This window comes from Zonotrichia leucophrys, chromosome 5 (genome assembly GCF_028769735.1).
Source record: "Zonotrichia leucophrys gambelii isolate GWCS_2022_RI chromosome 5, RI_Zleu_2.0, whole genome shotgun sequence".
In the NCBI taxonomy this organism is placed as follows: Eukaryota; Metazoa; Chordata; class Aves; order Passeriformes; family Passerellidae; genus Zonotrichia; species Zonotrichia leucophrys.
In genome coordinates, this window is record NC_088175.1 from 27,142,627 (window position 1) to 27,165,237 (window position 22,611).

Genomic DNA, 22,611 nt, shown 5'->3' on the forward strand with positions numbered 1-22,611 from the left:
GGGAAAGTTGTCTTTCACAGATGTGAAAACTTCCTCATTCTCTTCAAAAGCACAGTATTGTGTATGCACTTTATTTTAATAGAAAGCAGTAATCTGTAAAGCCCATTGTGCAGCTCTAGCAGCAGGCACACAATTAAACTCCTGCGGAGTTGCAGCTTCATGCTATTCTACTGACACCTCCTTTGAGTTAGGAGTTAGTCAACGTCTCCTAAAAACTATTTATAGCTGTATATCATAGCTAACTATTCTGTGGTGATGTGCAATTTTCTATAATGCACTTAATGCTAGAGCTTGTCTGGAAGGAAGTTACAAGTAGATGGAGTTAGTTTTTAATAAGCTTATTTTTGTGCATTGTGTATATTCATAGTAAAAGCAGTGAAGACACCAAGTGCAATAAAGCCAGACATTCTCTGTGGTTTGGCTTTATCACATACTGTGGCTTGGCTGGTTTCACTTTGTGGTTAATGCTTATGTTAGAGAATATGCTATTCTGCAGGCTCATACCATTGTCCCAGAAAATGAGGTAGGACCCAGAAGTGAATGCATGTTTGTAGCTAAAAGACAGCTCTCAGGAGAATTCCAAATAGCTGATTTTACTTTTTTTTTGGTGATACTATTTGCTCCTGAGCCCAGGCAGTAATATGTGTACAGGTACAAGTTTCTGATAGTGTCTTTTCTTAACAAAATTGTTCTTTCTTCCCTTTGTCCCCTGTGAATGCACAACTGAAGATGGAATATTGTGAAAAAAGCACATTGAGGGACACTATTGACCAAGGGTTATATGAAGACACCAGTCGGCTTTGGAGGCTTTTCCGAGAAATTTTGGATGGGTTAGCTTACATCCATGAGAAGGTCTGTAAACAGGATAGTCATGGCCTGTACATAATATCTGTGTTATGCCTCTTTCTCTCTGGGTTCTTCATCTTGGGGCATGCATTAGCAAGTTTCCTCTCTTTGCCATTTCCATTATTAGTTGGTTCTTGGGGTTTATTATATTTAATCGTGAACATGAATTTTGTAATAAACCACTTCAGATTTTACCCATTAGTCATAAAAATCTGACCATCTTTTAAAAACATTCTGTTAGATATCTGGTAGCACTGAAAATTGTTTCTGGCTTCTGGGCTACAAATGATAGTCTGTCTTCAAGACTGATCTTTAGTGACTTAATGCAGTAGGTCTCCCACTGTATTAAAAGTATGTAATATAGTTTTCTAGTCCATTATAAGGACTTCTGTTTTGAATAATGTTTATTCTTTAACATTCTGTGGGTCTTTTTTTATTCTCTTCCTGTAACAGGGAATGATCCACAGAGACTTGAAACCTGTGAACATTTTTTTAGATTCAGATGATCATGTGAAAATTGGTGATTTTGGTTTAGCTACAGATTATCCAGCAAATGCAGTAAGTACAGCTTACAGTGAATGAAAAAACTCTTGAATTTGGTTTTTGAATTTGAAAAAAAACCCAAAAAACCATAAGTTAAATGACCACAGTGTTTATATATTGAGAATGCTAGAAATTTCTTTTAAATTTCTAAGGTTCTTGAATTAAACCATGCACTGCCAACTCAAATGACAAGAGCAGCCAACAGAAGTATTTCACATGTCATTTACAATATGTCTGTTTTGCTGGTTTCAGATGGTCTCTAAACAAGAGGAAAATCTCTCGGATGGTTCTGCTGTGTCTGACCCATCAGGTTAGTTTACACTGCAACTTGTTATAAATTATTTTAAGCAAGCATTTATATTCTGTGATCTTGTATAGGCTGTTAAAATTTCCATTTGTTCTTTGAAAATAAAATTTTTCTTTATTAAGAGATATGACCCAAGTTGGGTAGCTATATTATAATCTGGCAGTTTTGCCTCTTATCAGTTAAGAATCTATTAGCTTCCTCTGCTGGCCTTCTGCCTTAGACCAATGCTTTCCTCATGGTGAGGTATAGAGAGGGCCTGTATATCTGTTCCATCTGCACTTGTGTTCTCTTGCCTGTATAAGAAAATTTTAAGGCTTCAGTGTCCTTGGTGGATTGGTTTGATTTTAGCTAGAGTCTGAATATGGTATTTTGAGGGAACTTTAGTACATGGTATGTTTAAAGACAAATGTAATGGCAGTGAAATTTAGTTGTAACATTTGTGTACTGACCTACTACAAGTCTGTAAAGCAATAGATAGGTTTTGTTACTACAGACAGGCACGGATACTTGACCTGTGATGGTAAGAACTGTCTGTTTGTCAAAGTATTCTCAGCTGGGTCTCTCTCAGTAAGGACTGCACTCCCACCTAGAGAACGTGAACGAGTTTTTTCTTGGTATGGATGCTGCATTTCTTTCTGACTTTCTTGAAACTGGTGCTCTCATCTTTTGCCACCCAGGTAACTTGACAGGGATGGTTGGCACCGCGCTGTATGTCAGCCCAGAGGTCCAAGGAAGCACTAAATCTACATACAATCAGGTATGATTGGAGTAAGCTTAATGAAAAGGTAGCAAGGAATCTAAGAAGTAGCAGGTATGATTTGGGTCGTTCCTCCTTGACAAGATGAATTCAGTGTGGAACAGCATGTCGTTGATTCCTGTGCTAATCAGGGGAATTAAACATTCCTTCAAGAGGAAACCAAGGGTAGAACAATGTGGGCAAGTCAATTGTTCTGCCTGTGCTTGATCATGACTAGATGCAAGCAACTTCAAGTTGAAAGCATGTAATGATAGAGGGCCTCTGTAACTGAATAGGATAGAAATCTTACCTTTTATATAGTATGCATTATATTACCTTTAGTTAAGGTAATATAGTGTAAACTGCTGTTCTGGATTTCTAGACTGTGATTGTGGGAGGTGAGGGTGTATTTTTTCCATCAAAGAGAATCCTGTTTATATGCAGAGACAAAGCAAGGAAATGTTTTCAAAATGGGAGTCATAGAATTATAGAATGGTTTAGGTTGAAAGGGACCCCAAAGCTTATCCAGTTCCAACACCCTGCCACGGGCAGGGACATCTTCCTCTAGACCAGGTTGCTTCAAGCGCCATCCAACCTGGCCTTGACCACTTCCAGAAATGAGGCATCCTCAACTTCTCTGAGCAACCTGTTCCACCCTCACAGTAAAGAATTTTTTCCTAATATTCGGTCTAAACCTATCCTCTTTGATTTTAAAGCCATTATCCCTTGGCCTGTCACTCAGTGGCCTTGTAAAAAGTCTCTCTCTGGCATTCTTGTAGTCCCTTGAGGTAGTCCCACTGAAAGGCTCATCTAAGGTCTCTATGGAGCCTTCTCTCCAGGCTAAGTAATTCCAATTCTCTCAGCCTTTCCTCATGTGAGTGGTGCTCCGTTCCTTTAATCGTCTTTGTGGCCCTCTCTGGACTTGTTCCATGTACTTGCTCTAGCAGATCTATGTTCTCCTTATGTTGGGGGCCCAGAGCTGGATGCAGCACTCCAGATGGGAAAGCATGAGTGGAATAGATTGAGAGAATCCCCTCCTTAAACTTGTTGATCACACTGCTTTTGATGCAGCACACGATGTTTGGCTTTCTGGGCTGTGAGTGTACTGACAGATCATGTTGAGAGTGCTGTCAGCCAACATCCCCAGGTTATTCTCATGGCTCCTCCTCTCAATCCATTCTCTGCCCAGCCTGTATTTGTGCTTGGGATTGCCCCAACCCATGTGCAGGATCTTGCACTTGACCCTGTTGATCTTCACGAGGTTCACACAGACCCACCTCTCCAGCCTGTCAAGATCCCTTTTGATGGCATCCCTTCCCTCCAGCGTGTCAGCTGCACCACACAGCTCAGTGTCACCAGCACACTTGCTGAGGCTGCTCTCAGTCCCACTGTCCATGTCACCAACAGAGATGTTAAACAGTGCCAGCCCCAGTGCCTACCCCTGAGGAACATCTGCTCCTCACTTTGCTGTTAAGCTGCTGACCACAACTCAAGTGCAACCATCATTTATTCATAGCAGTGCTGTGACGATAGAAGACTTTAAAGTCTACCAAATCTTAATGGATTGTGTCTTCTAACAAAAAAGCTTTTAAAATGGATAATAATAAAAAACACACAAAAAAACAGAGAAAAAACCCCAGCCTTCTCTCCGGCTTTCAATTTAACCTAAACGTTTGTTGGGATTTTTTTGCTCTGCTATTTTTGTCTTCAGAGAATTGATAGGTACTACATACAAGTTTTCATTTTTTTCTTCCTTAGAAAGTGGACCTGTTCAGCCTAGGTATAATATTCTTTGAAATGTGTTATCATCCTATGAATACTGCGTCAGAAAGGATCTTTGTTCTTGGTCAGCTAAGGCTGGTGAGTACACAGCTATGAAACATACTAATTCTATGCATCAAATAATTTGTTAAGAGAAGCAAAAGGATGCAAAATATAGCAAAAATGTTGCCATAGGGAGTGCTCAAAGACAAGGTTTGTAAAACATATAATGAAAAGGGAAGAGTACAATTGGAGCTGGTGCACTGACACTCCTTTAATGCACTGTGGATTCTAATGGTGATGCCATCAGTCTGTGTTCTGTCTGTGAAATTAATTATTACATGTCAGATAACGGAATAATCTCTTCAGTATACTTAGGTTTAGGCCTGATGAGCCTTTCTCAGGAAGGAGTTACTATTTGTAGTTGGTAAATGCTTGTAGTTATGGGTTGTACTTTCATTATACAAAACATCAAAGCTTTCATCCTCCTTTTAGCTCCTCAGATAAATTTAATGTGCCATGTGGGGATTGGTTTCTTTGTTTGGTTTTTTTTTTTTCATGGGCAATGGAAATGCTTTGTTTCTCTGTTTAATATGTAGAACTTAAAAGTAAGACTATCCTGAGCAATCTGGACTGCTTGTTAAAATTCAGATGTGGATTTTGGTTTTTGTTTTGTTAGCCTGCAATTGTATTTCCTAAGGACTTTGATGAAGTCAAGCATGCAAAGCAGGTAATTTTGAATATATTTTAACTATTAGGTATTCCTTCTTAGAAAACATTCGTTATAATTTTTGCCCCTTAATTTCCCACTTAATTCCCCACCTAGTATTCTCTGCCAGGTTCTTATTACGTGATATTAGAACAAAGTAAGGAACTAAAACCTCAAAAGAATACTCTAAGTTGACATGGAAATAGATTTACCTACAGAATTCTCTGAGCACAGTCATGAACAAATTTAGAATTCACTGGCACATCTTTAAAGCTCTGAGAGACAATTTTAACTTTTTATGCTCAGAGAAATGGCAGCTCAATTTTTTAACTTTTTATTTAAACTTTTTGAAAAAAATGTGTCACACAACAGAAGGAGATGTGTAAAAGCTCAATTGGCTGCTCCAAGCTTGACAGAGCTGCCAAGAGCTGTTCTGGAGGCCTCCATGGCAGAGTAACGAAGCGATAAGGAGCAGTGTAATCTTTTGTGGACCATCTAGGTGGCTTTATTCTTGTGCTAATCAACTCTTTTGTTGACCATTAGTATTAACTTCTAGTGTGTTATGCTTTTAAAACAGCAATCTGCATGTTACTAGTACCATAAAACATTTCCATTTTGTACATTTCGCTGGAATATGCTAGGGAGATTCCTCCTACTCTCACACTTGTGCCTTTCAAATCTTAGATTTCCTGCATGCAATTCTGCATTTCCTCTTAACTTTCTCTTGATTTTGTTGATGAAGAGATGTGAGTTAGCATACCATGGAACAACAAAGGAAAAGGATACTACATATTTTGTCATCCCAGGAGGCACATTTCTAATAAGTTGTGTGGTTTAGTAATTTTTTTCAGATGGTAATAAAAGATATTAATAATATAGTAAGCAAATAATGTACATGCCAAATATTCAGATTCTGCTGGTTTTTCCCCTGTAGAGTCCCACAGTTTGCTATCAAATTAATATAACCACCAAGTTTGTTGCAAATGCTGTTACCTTGCAAAATGTTTCTAATCTGTAAAATTTTGATTTAATTTGTAGAGATTGGTTATTACGTGGCTCCTGAACCATGATCCTGCAGCACGACCAACTGCTGTGGAGCTGTTAAAAAGTGAACATCTTCCACCACCCCAAATGGAAGAGTCTGAACTCCATGAAGTCCTCCACCACACCTTAGCAAACGTGGATGGCAAGGCCTACCGGACCATGATGAGTCAGATATTTGCACAGAGAATATCTCCAGCAATAGACTATACTTATGACAGTGATATGCTGAAGGTTTGTAGGTGTTCAGGGGAGGCGTGGGTTTGGCTTTTCCCTGTGTTGAGTTTTTTAAAAATATGCTTATATGGGTAAGCATTTCTGTAGCATTTCTGGGTGAATTGCATTATCTCAATGCAATTCAGTGTGCATTTCTGAGTGAATTGCATTATCTCAATGCAATTCAGTGTGCATTTCTGAGTGAATTGCATTATCTCAAGATTCACCTTTACATTGGTTCCCACTTAAAACTATAGTCTCTGCTGTGTGGGTTACAATAGCTGCTTCCCATTTGATCCTCATTCTTCAGTGAAGAAACCAGCAGTGTTTGTAGCAGCTAGAGCTTTAAACTTATGTCTAGATGATTACTTTCTTTACTCTGAATTCCTGTCAAATTAATGGTTGACTGGTTGTCAGCAGAAAGTGTTGACCCTGGATGCTTTTTTCTCTAATTGATTTGATTTTTCTTAGTTTATCAGCTCTTGTATCTTTCTAAATCTAAAGAAATTAAAGGTAACACAGTACAATAATGCTACATATAGCTGTAGTTATTTTTATTATGTAAGCATTGCAGTTTTTTGTAGTGGGATGAGATAGCAGAATGTTTATTGCCTGTATTACATGGAATGATTGCCTACATGGAGTGTTCATCACGTGTGAATTATATATGTACTTTTTATTTGTGATGGTTTCAGGGTAGTTTTTCTATTTGGGCAGCCAAGATACAGCAGCATGTATGTGACATTGTCAGCCGGATATTTAAAAGACACGGTGGGTGTGTTTACAAAAGTCATTCATTTCCTTTCTTGTGATTGAATGGGTTTAAAAGAATGGAATGGATTTAAAAGAATGGAATGGATTTACTTCTGTAAGAGAAATCAGAAAACGTGTTCAGTGGTTGATCATTTGACGTTTTTATGATGTTTTCTTCTGTTATTTTGTCATTCCAGTAATAGCTACTAATATAAAATCTGAATCATTTACATTTTCTACAGAAAGAAGAGTGAAAGTCTTAATTATATTTTCGAATGTACATGGTTGTTCTGATAAATCTGTATGAGGTTTTAGAGGCACAGCCTGTTACACAAAATTTGGATCTGAATGCAAGGCTGGCTCTGTAGCGGGAGATCAGGCATCCATGGAGCACAGTAACCTCTCTTTGGGCAGCCAGAATGGGAGGAGCATAAGGGAGAGCATGGAAACAAAGCAAGCATGGAGGGGTACTTCCAGTTATGTAGTCTTGGAAATGCTTTGCTGTTCAGGAACTTCCTGAGCCGAAGCTGATGCCATGATATTTAGTAGTCTCTCATTTTCCTTTCCAGGAATCTATCCAGTCATTAATAATAGTATTCGCTTAAACTTATTTTTTGAGAAGGAAATTTATGCAGCCACTGTCACACTTGGAATGTTATAAATTGTGTTGTCTTGCAAGTGTTCATGATACTATTTTATATAAAAATACTGAATTTTGAAATGGAAGCTTTGCATTTTCCAAGTAAATCATAATCTGATGAAGCGGGATCAAAATTTGGCAATACAAAAGAGTGAGAAGCTGCGAAATACAGAGTCAAGGATGGGTTTACCTCTCCCATTGCTCCTTAAAGCTTGCCAGATTTGGGAAATTTTAAGGACTGAAATGTTTTCATGCTTTTCGAAAAAAAAGGGGATTGGATACGTATTTCTTTCCATTAGATTGTGTCTGACATCTGTAATGGCTAGAAGAATTTCTTTCTATTTGGGGCGCTTCTTTTCTCGTTTAAAAGTTAGTGTTGAGTTAACAACTAATTGAGTTAATCTTAAATAAATTTTCTGGTGATTCTCAATCAAATATTAAAACAGGAAACTATTTTTAATAATAAGTGGTGTGATTAATATTTAGGTTTCAGTGAACATTGGATTCATGCAGATAGATGGTTGCAAAATGTAGCCAGGAAAAGAAAGGTGTTCATGAGGTTTTAAGAATGAAACACAAAGACTTCTAGTATGTTTTTGAGACAGAGGATGCAACATGTCCGAACAAAATCTGTCCTATATGGAAATGTCTCTAGACCAAAACAGTACTTGTTACTGGTAACTGCAGAGTTTCTCATCTGTTTCATATGCCTGCTTTTGTGAAAGGTGGTGTTTGAAGAGGGAGGGCAAGGTAAAGATTCTGCTGGGCTGTGGAATTGGCAGTTCTTTCTTCTGTGGCCTGCCTGCTGAGCCCAAGAAGCATGCAGCATAGGCATAAAACAAAATTTTACATTCTTTCTTTAAATATGGAAGAGGAAAGTCCATTAAGGGCATTTAATGTAATTTTTTCACTTATGGATTGACATAATTATGCCCTGCAAGGGTGTTCATGAACTTGTAAAAAGCAGGTGTTCTTCTGAAATGAGAGATAATAGTGTTTTCTGGTTTTGTGCAGGAGCCATCAAGCTGCATACTCCACTGCTGATGCCCAGAAATAAGAAGCTATATGAACATAATGAAGCTTCATATTTCATGGATCACAGTGGGATGCTGGTAATGCTTCCTTATGACCTCAGAGTAAGTAGCATCATCTCTGCAGGCAAAGCTTCAGAGGGTTTGGAGGGTGTTGTGGTAGAATTTGGTTTAAGCTTACATTTCTTGTCTGTTCTTGTTCTCCTGAGTTCTGTACTCCTCCTCTTGACAGCTGGAGCCCTGACCACATTTTGAAGAAATAGCATTTGTTTGTTTGTTTGTTTTTGTTTTTTTAACATAGGTGAAAATAATGTTTTCATTTACGACTTGCATAAGGATGGTTAGATCAATACTACCTGGCTATGTCAGGTGTTTTAGACATTATATTACCCTTTGGAGAATACAAGTGTAACTACACAGTATAATTCGCCTCTAGTTGCAGAGCTCAGTCAAATCAGCTGTTTGGTTTCAGCAATTTTCATGTATTTTGTTTTTCAGATTCCTTTTGCAAGATTTGTAGCTAGAAATAACATATCAAACTTGAAAAGGTAAGAGATGTAGGGGTGATATTTGCACTGACTGTGACAGTGACTTCTGAAGAGGCTGATTCATTGTTCGATGTTTCCTTTAGATACTGTATAGAGCGAGTTTTCAGACCTCGGAAGTTAGACCGCTGTCATCCCAAAGAACTCCTAGAATGTGCGTTTGACATCATTACATCTACTGGAAATAGCTTTTTGCCTATAGCAGAAACCATTTATGCAATTTCAGAAATCATTCAAGAATTTTCAGTGCTACAGGTAGATTCTCTATAATCAGCCCCTTTCCCCTCTTTTCCACCCAAAATTTTAATTTAACTCAATATTTAGTTTGATGTGTTGTAAAAGGATACTTCCTTAAATTTAACCAGTACAGAACTATTTTCACATTTTATCTATAGGCACTTATAGAACACTGCCATAAAAGATGTGTTTCCTAGGTAAACTTAAAATGAAGCATAGGTTTATGTGCAAAGGAAAGAACTGAATCCTTTATAGTACCATTGAAATAATGTCTTTCTTCTGTCAGACAAGTGATTACTGTAGAATGGGACAAGACTTGCCATTCTTTAGTTATAGATGAAAGGTAAGGTAGTGAAAGAAGTGGTTTGAAGTTAATTTTGACCTATTATTATTATTAAATGTATAGGAAGCCTCTTTGTTTTGTGAGGGTTGGGTTTTTTTTAAGAAAACAGAATGCAAGTAAAACTTGGCTTTTTCATTCTTTCTTCCTTTTTTTATTTATGTTTTGCTAGGAAAGAAATTACAGTATTTATCTGAACCACACTGCCTTACTGAAAGCTATACTTCTGCACTGTGGGATACCAGAGGACAAACTCAATCAAGTCTACATCATTCTCTATGATGCTGTGGTGAGGCATTAGTTATTAACCTATCCTCTGTAATCATCTCTGTAGAATATTCTATTTTGTGGGGCTATCTCTAAAAATGAATAACAGCCCATTGCCAGCCTAACCAGGAGTATACTCTTGATCCATAAAAAGGTTGGCTTTGGCCTGTAAATGTAGATTAATTACTTTCTTGATACTTCTGGATTGGGATGGTTTAAGATGATTCTTGAATGTGTATTTATGAGATAATTATTCACCTGTCTAATCAAGAACTGACAGGCTAGTCAATAAAAACATTTAAAAATTAAATTTAAAGTGTGTTTTAATATCAGTTAGGTCTTTTATACTTTATAAGCACAGAATAGAAGTGAAATTAATTTGAATAATTACAGTAACACATTAAACACAATCAAATGTTGTTTTAATCTGTTTTTCTTGTAGACTGAAAAGCTAACTAAAAGAGAAGTAGAAGCCAAGTTCTGTAATCTTTCTCTCACATCAGCGAGTGTAAGTGATCTTAATTCAGCTAATTTCCCTGTAATTTGCCATAAGACAGTAGTATTTTATTTTCTTTGTAATTTAATCAGCCAGAGGAAGAAAAATAACCTGTTACATGTGCTGTTCAGGTCATTCCCTTTGCAAGTGGTCTGACTTTGTTCTCTGTTCTCTCTGAAAGTCAGTATTGCAGCTTGTTCTCTAAACATGTGGAAACTAAAAAAGGGTAAATGGAATACTACAGAGAGATATTTAATAAAGAAAACTGAGAGAAACTTTTAAAAAAACTTCTCTGCAAATGTTGAATGTGCGTAGAGTTGAAGTTAACTTCTGGGTAGTCGAAGACTTGTGTCTATTATTATTTTCCTCAACTCTACTATGTAAAAACAGCCTGCTAGCCAAAACAAACAAAAAAGGCACATGTCTTACTCCCACAATTAGAAAGTCAGATATTTTTCTTGTTTTCAGATGGGACCTATTATGAATATTGTATGTGTTGCTATGTATGCTTATAATTTTATTTTTTGTTTTTAGCTTTCTCGACTCTATAAATTCATTGAGCAGAAGGGAGAAGCAAGTAATGTATTTCCCTTTCTAAACACAATGATAAAACAAAAGCCAAGTGTCACTCAGCTGTTGAAGCATGGCATGAAGGATTTAGAGGAAATCATTGGTCTGTTAAAGCAACTGGGAATAAAACTTCAGGTTTGTAAAATGCTCTGCTAATAAATTAATGGAATTACAGGGCTGCTGTGCATTGTAATATGCCAGGAAATAAAGATATTTTACAACAGGAAAAGCACATGCAAGTATCTTGATGGCAAATAATACTGAATTGATACTTCTTCCTTTTTTTCCCTTTTGTTTTCTTTATTAAAGATGCATTTTAAAAATAAGACCTCTTCCAGTCAGAAGGCTCTGGCTTAACTTATCTAATGACACTCAGACTTTTTTCCTTTCTCCACCCAAGACTGAAGGCATTACTTAGAGCATAAAAGAGGGGATTTAATAAATATTGAAACAAACTAAATATCTTAAAAAGACAGAAATCTAATGACTACTAAAGACCTCCACCTTCCTTGAAGGTTGCTGTTTGGGTTTTGTGCTACATGGTTTTTTGAGATCCTGTAAGATTAAAGCACCTTTAATTTCCTTATTTTTCACTGTATTTTAAATTTTTGGAGATAAGGAATGTTTCCATATATTTTCCTTATGTGAAAACAATGTTTTAAATCCATGCTGCTAACAGGAAATTAAATATATATGTGCACACATTCGTTTTTATTTTACAGATCTCTATAAATCTGGGACTGGTTTACAAAATACAGCAGCACAATGGTATTATCTTCCAGTTTATAGCATACATCAAAAGAAGACAAAGAACTGTGCCTGAAATTCTTGCTGCAGGAGGCAGATATGATCATCTGGTATGTGCTTATCTCTTCTAGTACATTTTGATTTTTTTTCTAACCCATTTTGCCAAGATAACTAACTGGTCTTCCATTCTGGTTTTTTCTTGTCTTGAGATTCCACAGTTTAGAGGACCACAGACAGTAGGACCAGTTCCTTCAGCCGTTGGAGTCAGCATAGCTATAGATAAAATAACTGCTGCTGTTTCCAGTGTGGAGGATTCTGTAAGTCTTTTTTGGGAAGTGGGGAATTTGTTTACTTCTGACAGTTCAATAACCTGATTGTAGCTAGAGATGGACAAAAAATAAGATGTTCAGATATGTTCCAAAATAATACTGTACTGAAATAGAAGGCAGACATCAAGATGACCTGTGTTCTTTTGTGTTTCTCAACATAGAACTATTTAGTAAATGAGAATTAAGGGAAGACAGGATCTTCAGGCTTACACCATTTTATTTTTAATTTAATGGGATGTTTTTCTCAGCCTGTGTATTCTTTCAGATGGAAGAGTACAACTGTAGATATTTAGTGTTTTTTTCCCCTACTACTTTAAGAATATTGACCACTTTGTACGGTGTCACACATCATCACTTGGTTGTGAAATGTGTATTTTATTCTCTTTTCTCTATAAGAATATATTAACCTTGGCAAGGAGAGTGGGAAGGAAGGAACAGGGTAGGCAGGGATACCTGGCAGGCTGAGGCTGTGGAGGTGCTTTGGATGGAAGACTGAGCTTCAGTGACTTTCAGAGAGACTTAGGTGGCTTGTAGCTCTCAAAATAGGTGGATCTAATCCCTTTTTTGCTTTTTAGGGTGATGCATTTTGGCAAATGTTGGAATATTTGTCCATCTTTGTAACTTTAGCTACCTTATGAAGGGGGAAAGGTGGTCTTGTGACTAATATTGTCTCCTTGATTTTACTTTCCCTTCAGGTTTCTGTCAGCTCGTGTGACCTGCTGGTTGTAAGTGTTGGTCAGATGTCAATGGGTAGAGCTATCAACATTGTTCAGAAATTCTGGACTGCAGGAATTCCAGCTGAAATAATGTATGACTGGTCCCAGGTAGAATTTTTTATCTCCATGTGTTAACTGTATTATTGTTCTCCAATTTAGTGCAGACTGAAATCATACTTTTTTGGGGTATTTTTCTGGGTTTTTTTTGGTGGAGGCTCGTAATACTGAGCATGTAGGTTGCTATTCAGATACAGTAATGTCAAGAAAGTCTCAATGGTTTTCCAGCGTTCCTCCAGAGTATTTAAAAGTGTGAAGAAGGATCCCTCCTATTAATAAATTTAATACTTAATAGGGGGTACATCAAGAACAGAACAGTAGCATCAACTTTAGAATAGCCAGATGGCCAAAGACACTCAGGTACAGAGGGAATATTGACATTATTTCACTGTTAGGAATACAGTTTAGCAAACTGAGCTACCAGATGGGTCCCCCTGTAGTCCTTGAAGAGATGTGTAGTAGGAGGGGAAGAGAGAGTGGCAAGCTGAGCTGGGCCCATTTACATCCAGCTGAAAGCAAACAGAGCTGTAGCCAGCAGTGCTTCATGGGATGTAGTGAGCTACATGGCAACACTGAAGTCCCTTTTAGAGGTGGTGGCACTCACAATCTGCTTCACCTTCAAGTGTCCCCATTTGTGACTAACAAGAGAGAAACTGCAGCTGCCCATTGCACATCATGTGCTGCAGGGCAGGAAGCTTTGAGCTCATCTAGTTTGTCTGACTTTTTTGTAATTATTTTGCCATAACATTTCCAATGGTTTCAGTCCCTTGGGACTAAAAAATCTAGATTATATACTTTTCCTATGATCACGTAGGCTGGATTTTCTTGGTTTGGGGTTATTTGTTTTGTTTGTTTGTTTGATCCAGAAGGAATGACTGTTTGGGTAGTTCTTGCCACTGTCTAATGCTGTCCTGCAAGCCAGTGCTGAGTGAGTCAGCATAGCCTTGGTTTCACAGGAAGCCAGCTGGAGTCAGCTTTAGTGGCAGACCTCCAGCCATGCAGGACTGAAAGCTGCAGGCAGCAGGGTGGTGTCTGTCTGTCTGTCTGCCTGGTGCTACACTGCACATTTTTAGTTACTTGGGCTCTGCACTTCTCTGTATAGGTAGCCCTTCTGTGTGGGGACCTGGGCTGCAGGACCTAGGCATTCTCTCTGTCCAAGCATAGACTTGGATTTCAATTTTAGCAAGCCTTGGGTGGATAAATACATGCATAATGAAGTTTCATCTGCTCAGGTTGTTAATAAAGCTTTTCTCTCTCTGAAGTTGTGAGGCTGTTGTATATCAAGTTACTTTATTAAAGACAGGAGACTGATTGATTACCTATTTGGTCATTTTATAAGATGTCAAATGTCTCATTCCCCTTCTTTTGTTTTCACTTTAGTCCCAGGAAGAACTGCAGGAATACTGCAGGTGCTCTGGGATTACGTATGTGGCTCTGGTGTCAGAGAAAGAAGGAAGTCATGTGAAGGTAAGCATGGGACCAGGGGATGCTTTATAGTGTTTTAGATTTGTACTCTGTTCTACCTTTTTTTAAGGTCATTATTAATACAATGTAAGTTATACTTAAGTAAGGAGAGTTGAGGTAAATAGAGTTTTGGTTGTTAAGTCGTAGAAATGTTATTCTGAACAATTTCAACATTTTAAACGTGTTTTATCCCTGTATAACACTGTTATTCACAGTCCTCCTTCCCTCTAGGAAAGTGCAAAAACTATTGCAAACATTGCTTGACAGTGCCATCGATGGTTTAGTGTGGAAAAAGGTTTCTCTTGTCTCTGACTTCCTTAAATCTACAAAAGGAATTTGTTGACTTAACAATCTTTGCAGTTGGTTTCTTTCCATGTTACAAAATAAATACAACTCAAATGTAAATCTAAAAAAATCAGTATTGTTCCAACAGTCAGTCAGAACCACACTCTTCACCTCTATAAACTCAGATTAGGATGCAAAGACTGAACTTTGTCACAACATGAATGTACTCTGTTCTTCTTCTGTACTCTTGCAGCCTGTGGTTCTGGTACCTTTGGTTTTTTGAAGTTGAAAGTTTTAAAATGTTCTGGATCATTAGAGAAAAGATCATTATTTTTTGAACAAAGATTCATTTTTTGACTGAAAAAAATACTAACCATTTGACAGCATATGGCACAAACAGCCAATATGCCTTTCTAAAATATTTTTCTTATTCACTCTGTTACTGTAACAACAATAATTGCAAGAATTATTGAAGCAAAACCAATAAAGGAGATGTTAATGAGGTGAATGGTGTTGTTGCTGATTAACCTCTTGCCAATAAAGAGTGTGCAGATGCCTAAGTTTTGAATGTTTGAATTAACTCTTGCAAATTGAAAGGCAAGCCTTATTCTAATATAATTATTTGAATATAAATATTAATAATATGATACTTAAAATTATAAACCATTGTTTAGAACTTAATTATCACATTAGATGCAAAATAAATTAGTAGTTGGCAGAAAAAAATCTGATCAAAGATTTAATTGGCAGTGATTGATTGGTGATGATAATAGCTTCCTACCTGACTCTTTCACCTTTAATGGGTGAAATAGTTTGGTTTTGATTAAGTTTGATAAGTTTATTTGTATGCCATTTTAAGTATCAACAGTCTTAAGACCCAATGAACTACATCATAGGTGAAATCCTTTGAGAAAGACAGGCAGACAGAGAAAAGGATTTTGGAGTCTGACTTAGTAGATCACCTGATCCAGAAACTGAAAATGAAAATTGGTGACGAAAGATGCAGTAGGTAAGCAGTATAACGTGTCAATAATGGGGATAGTCTAAATCAGAAATGAATATATGTTTGTATATGCTGAGTTAAACCTTAATTTTATTTGGTAAAGAAATTGCTGAATTTCTGTTTAGGGAAAAAGAAAGCAAAAGGTTTTGTTATAGAATTGTATTGAGATTAAGAAAGAAACTGATTTCCCTAGCTGCTGCTACATTCACGCATCCATAGTGCTTCATAAATTAGAAGGTCACACAGTTACCCCAAAGCTGCTAGAACAGCAGTACTGTTTGTCTGGCTGCCTGCAAGTTCCTGTTACTGAGCAGAAGTCCATTACATTTGTGTACTGTGTAATCAAAGAATAAAGGAGCAAATCCCTTTCATTCTGAGGCAGTATTGGTATGATGAAATGAAGGTGTAACTCTTGCACTTCTGTATGCTCTGGTGGCACAAATGAAAGGCACACCTGACAAAGACTTGGGGTACACAGGAAAACCCCTTAACTCTGGCTTCATTGAAATTACTATTTACTGTCACCAGTGGAAGTTAGTACAGAAATGACAGGAGTAGTTAGTACAGAAATGTACTGCTCAAGCACTGCAGCTGTCACTTACACATAGCCCCCTGTAAGTCTGTAATTATACATGCATCCAGATGTATTTGTATGTGTGCATTGACAGCAGGAATAGACATGCATTAGTCACACAAAGTAGAATTCAGAATCTTAACAGATTTGCCATCTAATCTTAACAATAACATCCAAGCTTAACAATAAAGGAAATCATTAAGCTTGGAAATGCTGAAATCAAGCAGTAGTTTATACAATCAGTTGATGTCTCCTGTTATTCACCTCTCATTCTCCTTTTTCTGGCCTCAGCCAATCTTAGTATTTCATTTTGCAACTAACCTGATCCTCAGGTGCTTTGTGACAGATCTACTAGAAGCTGTGAAAGAAAAATCATTCTTTCAAAAAGTTACCTTATTTCTAAATCCTGAAAACAGAATAGAAAAACCCTTGCATGGTACCACTAAACAGAGAAATGCAATAGCTGATTGTATTAGCCCTGGCAAATTTCTCTTTTAATGAATTTCTGAATGTGGAAAGTAAAAGGTATTCAAACTAATTATTGAAGACTTCTTTGAATATGTGTGCTCTTTAAGTATAAATACGACTTTTATACTTTAGTATTGTGTCACAGAAACCTGTGAGAAGCAGATTAAATCAAAAATTCAGAGAGAATACTCTAACAATATATTTTTGTGTTAGGCTATAAATCACTCTTGTATGATAGGGAGGATGTCTTTTGTATCCATTGGGAGCATTGCTTCTAGACCTGATTTTAAACGTAATTCTGTATGGTTTCATGACAGCTCCTGAATAAATTGATTCATGAATAATGAATGTGTGCTGGGGACTATCTGCAGACTTCTTTATCTGTTGGAATTAAGTATCTATGATAATCTGAAACTACTGTCTTATTACAGTATTTCTTTATAATTGTATATTCCTTAACTGTCTTTGTTTATTTTTAGAGAAACCGCAGATAATCTTTCAATACCAAATCAAAAAGGATCATTTACTAATATTTCAGGTATTTAATATCTAGTTACAGAACATATAAAGTAACTGTTCCTCTTTCTGCTCAAAAACTGATTTTTAGGAGAATAGTACCAAAGGCAAAGTAAGAAAATGTTCTATAGCAGAGCTCTGATTAGTGGCACTGCCTCCTAATCTCAGATATTGTTCCAACTGGTTTTAAACAGACTTTTTCTCCAAACTAAGTGCTCAGACCAATGGGCAGAATATTCGCCATACAAGCATTCATTGATGCAGTAATCCAAGAGGCTGGGAAAGCCAAAATTTGCCAAATTTCCTAGCTGAGGAGAAATTTAAGTGTCATCTTGAAAAATAACTTGATCTGTGATTGTTAGGGTATTGAGACCAAACGAAAATGCCTTTACATTTCTAGCTGTGGATTTGCATTCCTTATTCTGATAAGTTTGTACCTAAAGAATAATATTAAGTACTTGCTGTGGGGCTGAAGTTTGGCATTTTTGCATCTTGTTTTATTGAGCACTGATACAGTGTGTGGTGGTGGTGATTCTTCAAGAAACACTTCACACAGACACACTTTTGCATAATAGGGAGGGAAAGAGGCCATGTTTAACTTGGCGGGTTGGTTTTGTGTGTGTGTGACTACCAGAAGTGGAAATTTGGATTTCAAAATAAGCCATTTCAAATGGTGATTATTGTTATTTGGAGAAGCTGGTGTTTATTGTTCATTTTGTCAGTGATTCTGTTATGGGACTGAGCATTAAACAGTCACCTCATTCTTGTAATGGCTTTTTTTGATATTAGGTGCACTGCATTCCTTTGTGAAATTACGAAAGTCATTTGGAACCTTTTCTTAGTTTCAGGGAACAGTGATGTAAAATACCAAATTTCTTAGTCTTAACAACCAGTCCTTCAAAGTCGTGAGTGAGAATTTATGTGCACATCTCATTATCCTGTCAGATTTTGGAGGTTTTCAGCAGTTTTTTAATCCCTGTACTACAATGATTTTAGCATAGTATTAGTGTATTTTCTGTTTCTTGATACTTGTTGTGTAAAGAAATACTGTGAACTAAAATGATGTGTTTGCATTTCAGGTGTGTTTGAATCACATGGAACTCTTGCAGTGCCTAACGTTAGTGTCATAGCCCCTGAAAAATTGTCTGCCAGTGCCAGGCGGCGTCAAGAAATTCAGGTACACACACATCAAAAAAGTATTCAGAAGTGATCCTTAGAAGTTAAGGAATGGTAGAATTCATACTTCATTGTCACCTAACTTAAACAAATTCACCCTGTTTGTTCTTTATTCATAAATTAGACTAGGAACAACACAAGTGGTTGAAGGCAAAGACCACCCTTTCTAACAATTTGGATTTTAGGGATTATCTGTGACATCAGCTATCATTGTGCACGCATACTAAAAATCTTACTTTTCTAGGAGCTGTTGGTTCTAGAACTTCCCTTTTGTTTTTCTTCCTCCCTAAATGCTGAAGTGTGTCAAAGGCTGTCATGGTTTAACCCCAGCCAGCAGCCAAGCCCCATGCAGCCACTCACTCACTGCACTCCCCCACCAGTGAGATCAGGGAGAAAATCAGAAGGGTAAAAGTCAGAAAACTCCTGGATTGAGACAAGGACAGTTTATAGGGAAAGCAAAAGCTGTGCACACCAGCAAAGCAAGACAAGGAATGAATTCAGTGCTGCCCATGGGCAGGCAGGTGTTCAGCCATCCCCAGGAGAGCAGGGCCCCATCCCCTGGAATGGTGAATGGGAAGGCAAACACCATCACTCCAAATGTCTTCCCTTCTTCCTTCTTCCCCCAACTTTGTATACTGAGCATGATGTCACATGGTTTGGAATGTCCCTTTAGTCAGCTGGGGTCACCTGCCCTGGCTGTGTCACCTCCCATGCACCCCCATCAGCATGGCCATGTGAAAAGCAGAAAAGGCTTTGGCTCTGTTCTCAAACAAGGTATCTTGTTTTAAAAGAAGTAGTCTGTGCAGCTGTGGGGGAAGATGTTGGAAAATTCCTGTAACTTTAGTACAATAGTGTTTGATCCCTACATCTGTGGCTAATAGCCTTGCCATCTAATGCTTCCTTACTTATCTTTATCAGTGATTAACTGCTCAGCAATAACAAAAACATCTGTTATCAATCCTGTGTTCAGCAAAAATCCAAAACATAGCCCCGTAACAGCCACTGTGAAAAAAGCTAACTCTGCCCCAGACAAAACCAGCACAAAGGTGCAAGGTCATCAATTTGTAGTATGTTTGTAAAAGGTACTTTATGCATTTTATTTCATTAAGTTGTCTAAAACTGAAGGTCTAAGAAAAAAATTATGGATATAAAAAAACCCAAAAAAACCTCCAAACCAAAGCAATAACAAAAAACCCTACAACCTGCCTAAAACTTGATACTATAGTAATGTAGAAAACATTCAGTGATGCTAGAAACAAATGTCAAAATTTTCTTGTTTAGCTTTATTAGCCTCAAGATATTTAGAGTACATGGTAAAACAGAACTGTCATTTTATGCCATTTTCAGTCCAAACTTAGATGTGCAACAAAAAAAATCTCCCCAGTTAGTAGTTCTCAGAATCCAAATAAAGAAATGGATGTTACTCTCTGAGCTAAACAGACTTACTGTTTTCAGGTTTTGATTATGTAAAAGCAACTTTTCCTAGGTAGAAAAGACAACATAATGCAAGCCTGCAACTATGTTTGTAAAGTGCTCCCTTTGCAGGACCACTAGCTTGCTCTGATAAAAGGTGTTACAAGGCATGACCCTTATTTTGGTTTGGCTTTCAAAAGCCATCCTCCTTCTTTAGCTGGAGGTGATTCACTGCATCCAGTCACAGGTTCTCACGTTCCTTTGAAAGTTATCTAACACCCATAAACAGAGGGCAGTATTCACTAGTTATGCAAGCATCCATGTTGTTCTGTCTGCTTTAGAACCAGTATTGTCAAGTGTGTGCCACTGAGTCAAGAGTGTCTCAGCTCCAGTCTCCTTCCTCTCTGCTCATCAAGGATTATTGTGAAATTTTTACTGAAAATTATATTAAATATTTGTTTCAATAAGATGTAGTTCTACATCTTGTTAGAAGCAGCCTATTTTGTTCTCACCTATGCAATATGAAATCAGTGTTCCCAACCTGTGTCTCACAAGCTGTTTATTTTACTTTTGCCCATCTTTTGTTCCCAGGTACAAACAAGACTTCAGGCATTCATTTCCAGCCTGCAACAAAAAACAAGTGAGATTGAGATTTTGGCAGTAAGTATTTGGCAGAAGCCTGAACTAATTCTGAATCCTTAATTGCAGTGGATGATGCTGAGCAAACCACTGCTAATTGCCTCACTTTAGTGATAACCAAATGAGTCAAACTTCAGGTTAAGTAAGACCCCTGGTCTGTTTCACTGATACTTGAAAAGTGTCTCAGATTGTGTGTATGGGTGGATGGCTGCATGGAATAAAATATCACAAGCATTTAGTTGTAAGCTCTTAGGCTGTAATTACACCAGCTATTGTGGTAGATGTAATAACTTGTTCCTACTAGATTTGCACTTCCATTTAAGCAAACATGGCTCTTGTTTGTATGTGGCTTTTAGACTTCACTGACCATGTCACAAAGGACTTTGAAATGGTATATGCTTCTCAGGAAACATAACTGCCTGCACCTATGTGCAACTTTCCATAATGGAATCTGTCAGGAATGGTTAAAAAGGTTTTAATCATTTTAAAATAAGTTCCCCATTTTAGCAGCATGAATGCTTCTCTGGAAATCAAAAGATCTGGCTCCCTTCGGTGTAGCTCATCTCTAGTTGGCAAACTGATAAGAGAGAATGGTTAAGTATTGATTTCTTGATATTTTTACAGGTTGATCTGCCAAAAGCAACTGTGATACACTTCTTATCATTAGAGGTAAGCAATTAAGTAATGTTGTTAGAACTCTTAACTGAACACAATAGATGATAAATTCTGTTCCCAATGAAGTGAAGTGTAAAATTCACCCATTCTAGATTTTTCCTTCAAGTTTGAATTAGGTTTAAAACATAAACCTAATTATTGAATTAGGTTTTAAAAAGCATTTTTTTACCCAGGAAGCTTGACCAAGAAACTTTTTGTGAAATGTTCAAGTTACACAAGACAACATTAGAAAGTCCTAATCCAAAGCTCTGAGGTTTTTTCCCCCAAGAATAGTTATCTAAAATTAAATCTTAACTGCTCTTTTTCAGAAACCAATAAGCATTAATAGCAGTTTCAACAAAGGTGTTCCTTGAAGCCCTTAATGAAGGAGAACCCAAAATACAAAAGCAATTGTTTCAAGTACAGTAGCTGAAACATCCCTTAGTAAAGCCAAGACATAAAAGGGTTTTTATTATATTGACACCTTTAGCAACTCAGGAGCTGGTCAATGGTGCATGAAAGATGACAACACCAAAGACAAAGCTTTCTTCTTTTCTCCAATGACAACACTAGCTTGAGAGGGATGGATGCCTCTCCACCCTCTAAAAACCCAGACTCAAGAATAGCATCCTACTGGAAGTGCATTTATTACTTTCATACCTTTTATCTGCTGCTCTGAAGCAGTGCTGGTCTGGTAACCAAAACCCAGTGAAACATTTCAAAACATTTTCAAAATACTTTGTTGATCCAGTCTGTATGAATCATGGAGGTAGTTTATCACCTTTTACTCAAAAAAAAATTAAATAAATATGCACATGATCAGCTTACATCATTCACTTTTCATCACCATTACATCACAGTTACTGTATTCTCTCCAGCACCGCCAAGCTGACACAGCCCTTTTCATTGCTTGTGCTGAAATGTGTTAAGAAAGTGATCACTAAATTAATTTTTTTAGGAATTAAGTTGCACATGTTGTTGACATTTATCATGTTTGAAAGCTGTTTAATTAGAGCATTGACATTGCACAGTATTCAGAAGGCTGCATCCTACTAGGAGAAGTATTTCCTTCACAAGAGTATGGGACTAGCATAGTTCCTTGTCAATTTTTTTCCTTAGCTTGATGGAGATAGACAAGCCTTTGATGCTACTGTGAGACAATTGATGTCACGATGGCCCAAGCAGAGATCTTCATATTTACAAGCAATTTGTGATGAAATTTACAGTCTCAAAATGGAAAAGAGGTAAATTTGTTAAAACTCTTATGGGTACATAAACTAGATTTTTTCCATTTTTTTCTATATTCAAACTAGAAGATAAGCTGCTCCTAACTTGTCTTTCACTTTCCCCTCTCTCTGAGACAAAAAGAAACACTCAGGAAATGTGCATAGTTCCTTCAAAAGTATAGGACTGGCCACTAACCCTCACTTACTAAAATGTAAATTCTTCATTTTTCTAAGTCTTTTCCAGAAGCTCCAGGATATATTGCCACTTTTATCTCACTTGCTTTGTTAATAGAAATGGATAGCAGA

At 37.2% G+C, this 22,611-nt stretch overlaps 1 protein-coding gene across 3 annotated transcripts in view; it reads left to right on the plus strand.

Moving 5' to 3' along the window:
• EIF2AK4 (eukaryotic translation initiation factor 2 alpha kinase 4) overlaps positions 1 to 22,611 on the plus strand; it is a 38,519-nt gene that overhangs the window by 14,143 nt on the left and 1,765 nt on the right. For 2 of the 3 annotated variants that reach the window (XM_064713843.1, XM_064713844.1), the window contains exons 15-38: positions 730 to 852; positions 1,300 to 1,404; positions 1,642 to 1,699; positions 2,374 to 2,453; positions 4,191 to 4,292; positions 4,873 to 4,923; positions 5,941 to 6,177; positions 6,855 to 6,930; positions 8,567 to 8,688; positions 9,082 to 9,131; positions 9,215 to 9,383; positions 9,878 to 9,994; positions 10,415 to 10,480; positions 11,003 to 11,173; positions 11,761 to 11,895; positions 11,995 to 12,102; positions 12,810 to 12,938; positions 14,268 to 14,354; positions 15,533 to 15,645; positions 17,161 to 17,219; positions 18,277 to 18,374; positions 20,378 to 20,446; positions 21,050 to 21,094; positions 22,199 to 22,323. In XM_064713843.1, the coding sequence (XP_064569913.1) occupies positions 730 to 852; positions 1,300 to 1,404; positions 1,642 to 1,699; positions 2,374 to 2,453; positions 4,191 to 4,292; positions 4,873 to 4,923; positions 5,941 to 6,177; positions 6,855 to 6,930; positions 8,567 to 8,688; positions 9,082 to 9,131; positions 9,215 to 9,383; positions 9,878 to 9,994; positions 10,415 to 10,480; positions 11,003 to 11,173; positions 11,761 to 11,895; positions 11,995 to 12,102; positions 12,810 to 12,938; positions 14,268 to 14,354; positions 15,533 to 15,645; positions 17,161 to 17,219; positions 18,277 to 18,374; positions 20,378 to 20,446; positions 21,050 to 21,094; positions 22,199 to 22,323 (2,495 nt within the window). Of the gene's footprint in view, positions 1 to 729; positions 853 to 1,299; positions 1,405 to 1,641; positions 1,700 to 2,373; positions 2,454 to 4,190; positions 4,293 to 4,872; positions 4,924 to 5,940; positions 6,178 to 6,854; positions 6,931 to 8,566; positions 8,689 to 9,081; positions 9,132 to 9,214; positions 9,384 to 9,877; positions 9,995 to 10,414; positions 10,481 to 11,002; positions 11,174 to 11,760; positions 11,896 to 11,994; positions 12,103 to 12,809; positions 12,939 to 14,267; positions 14,355 to 15,532; positions 15,646 to 17,160; positions 17,220 to 18,276; positions 18,375 to 20,377; positions 20,447 to 21,049; positions 21,095 to 22,198; positions 22,324 to 22,611 lie in introns of those variants that run through there. The other variant, XM_064713845.1, reaches the window with a different exon arrangement.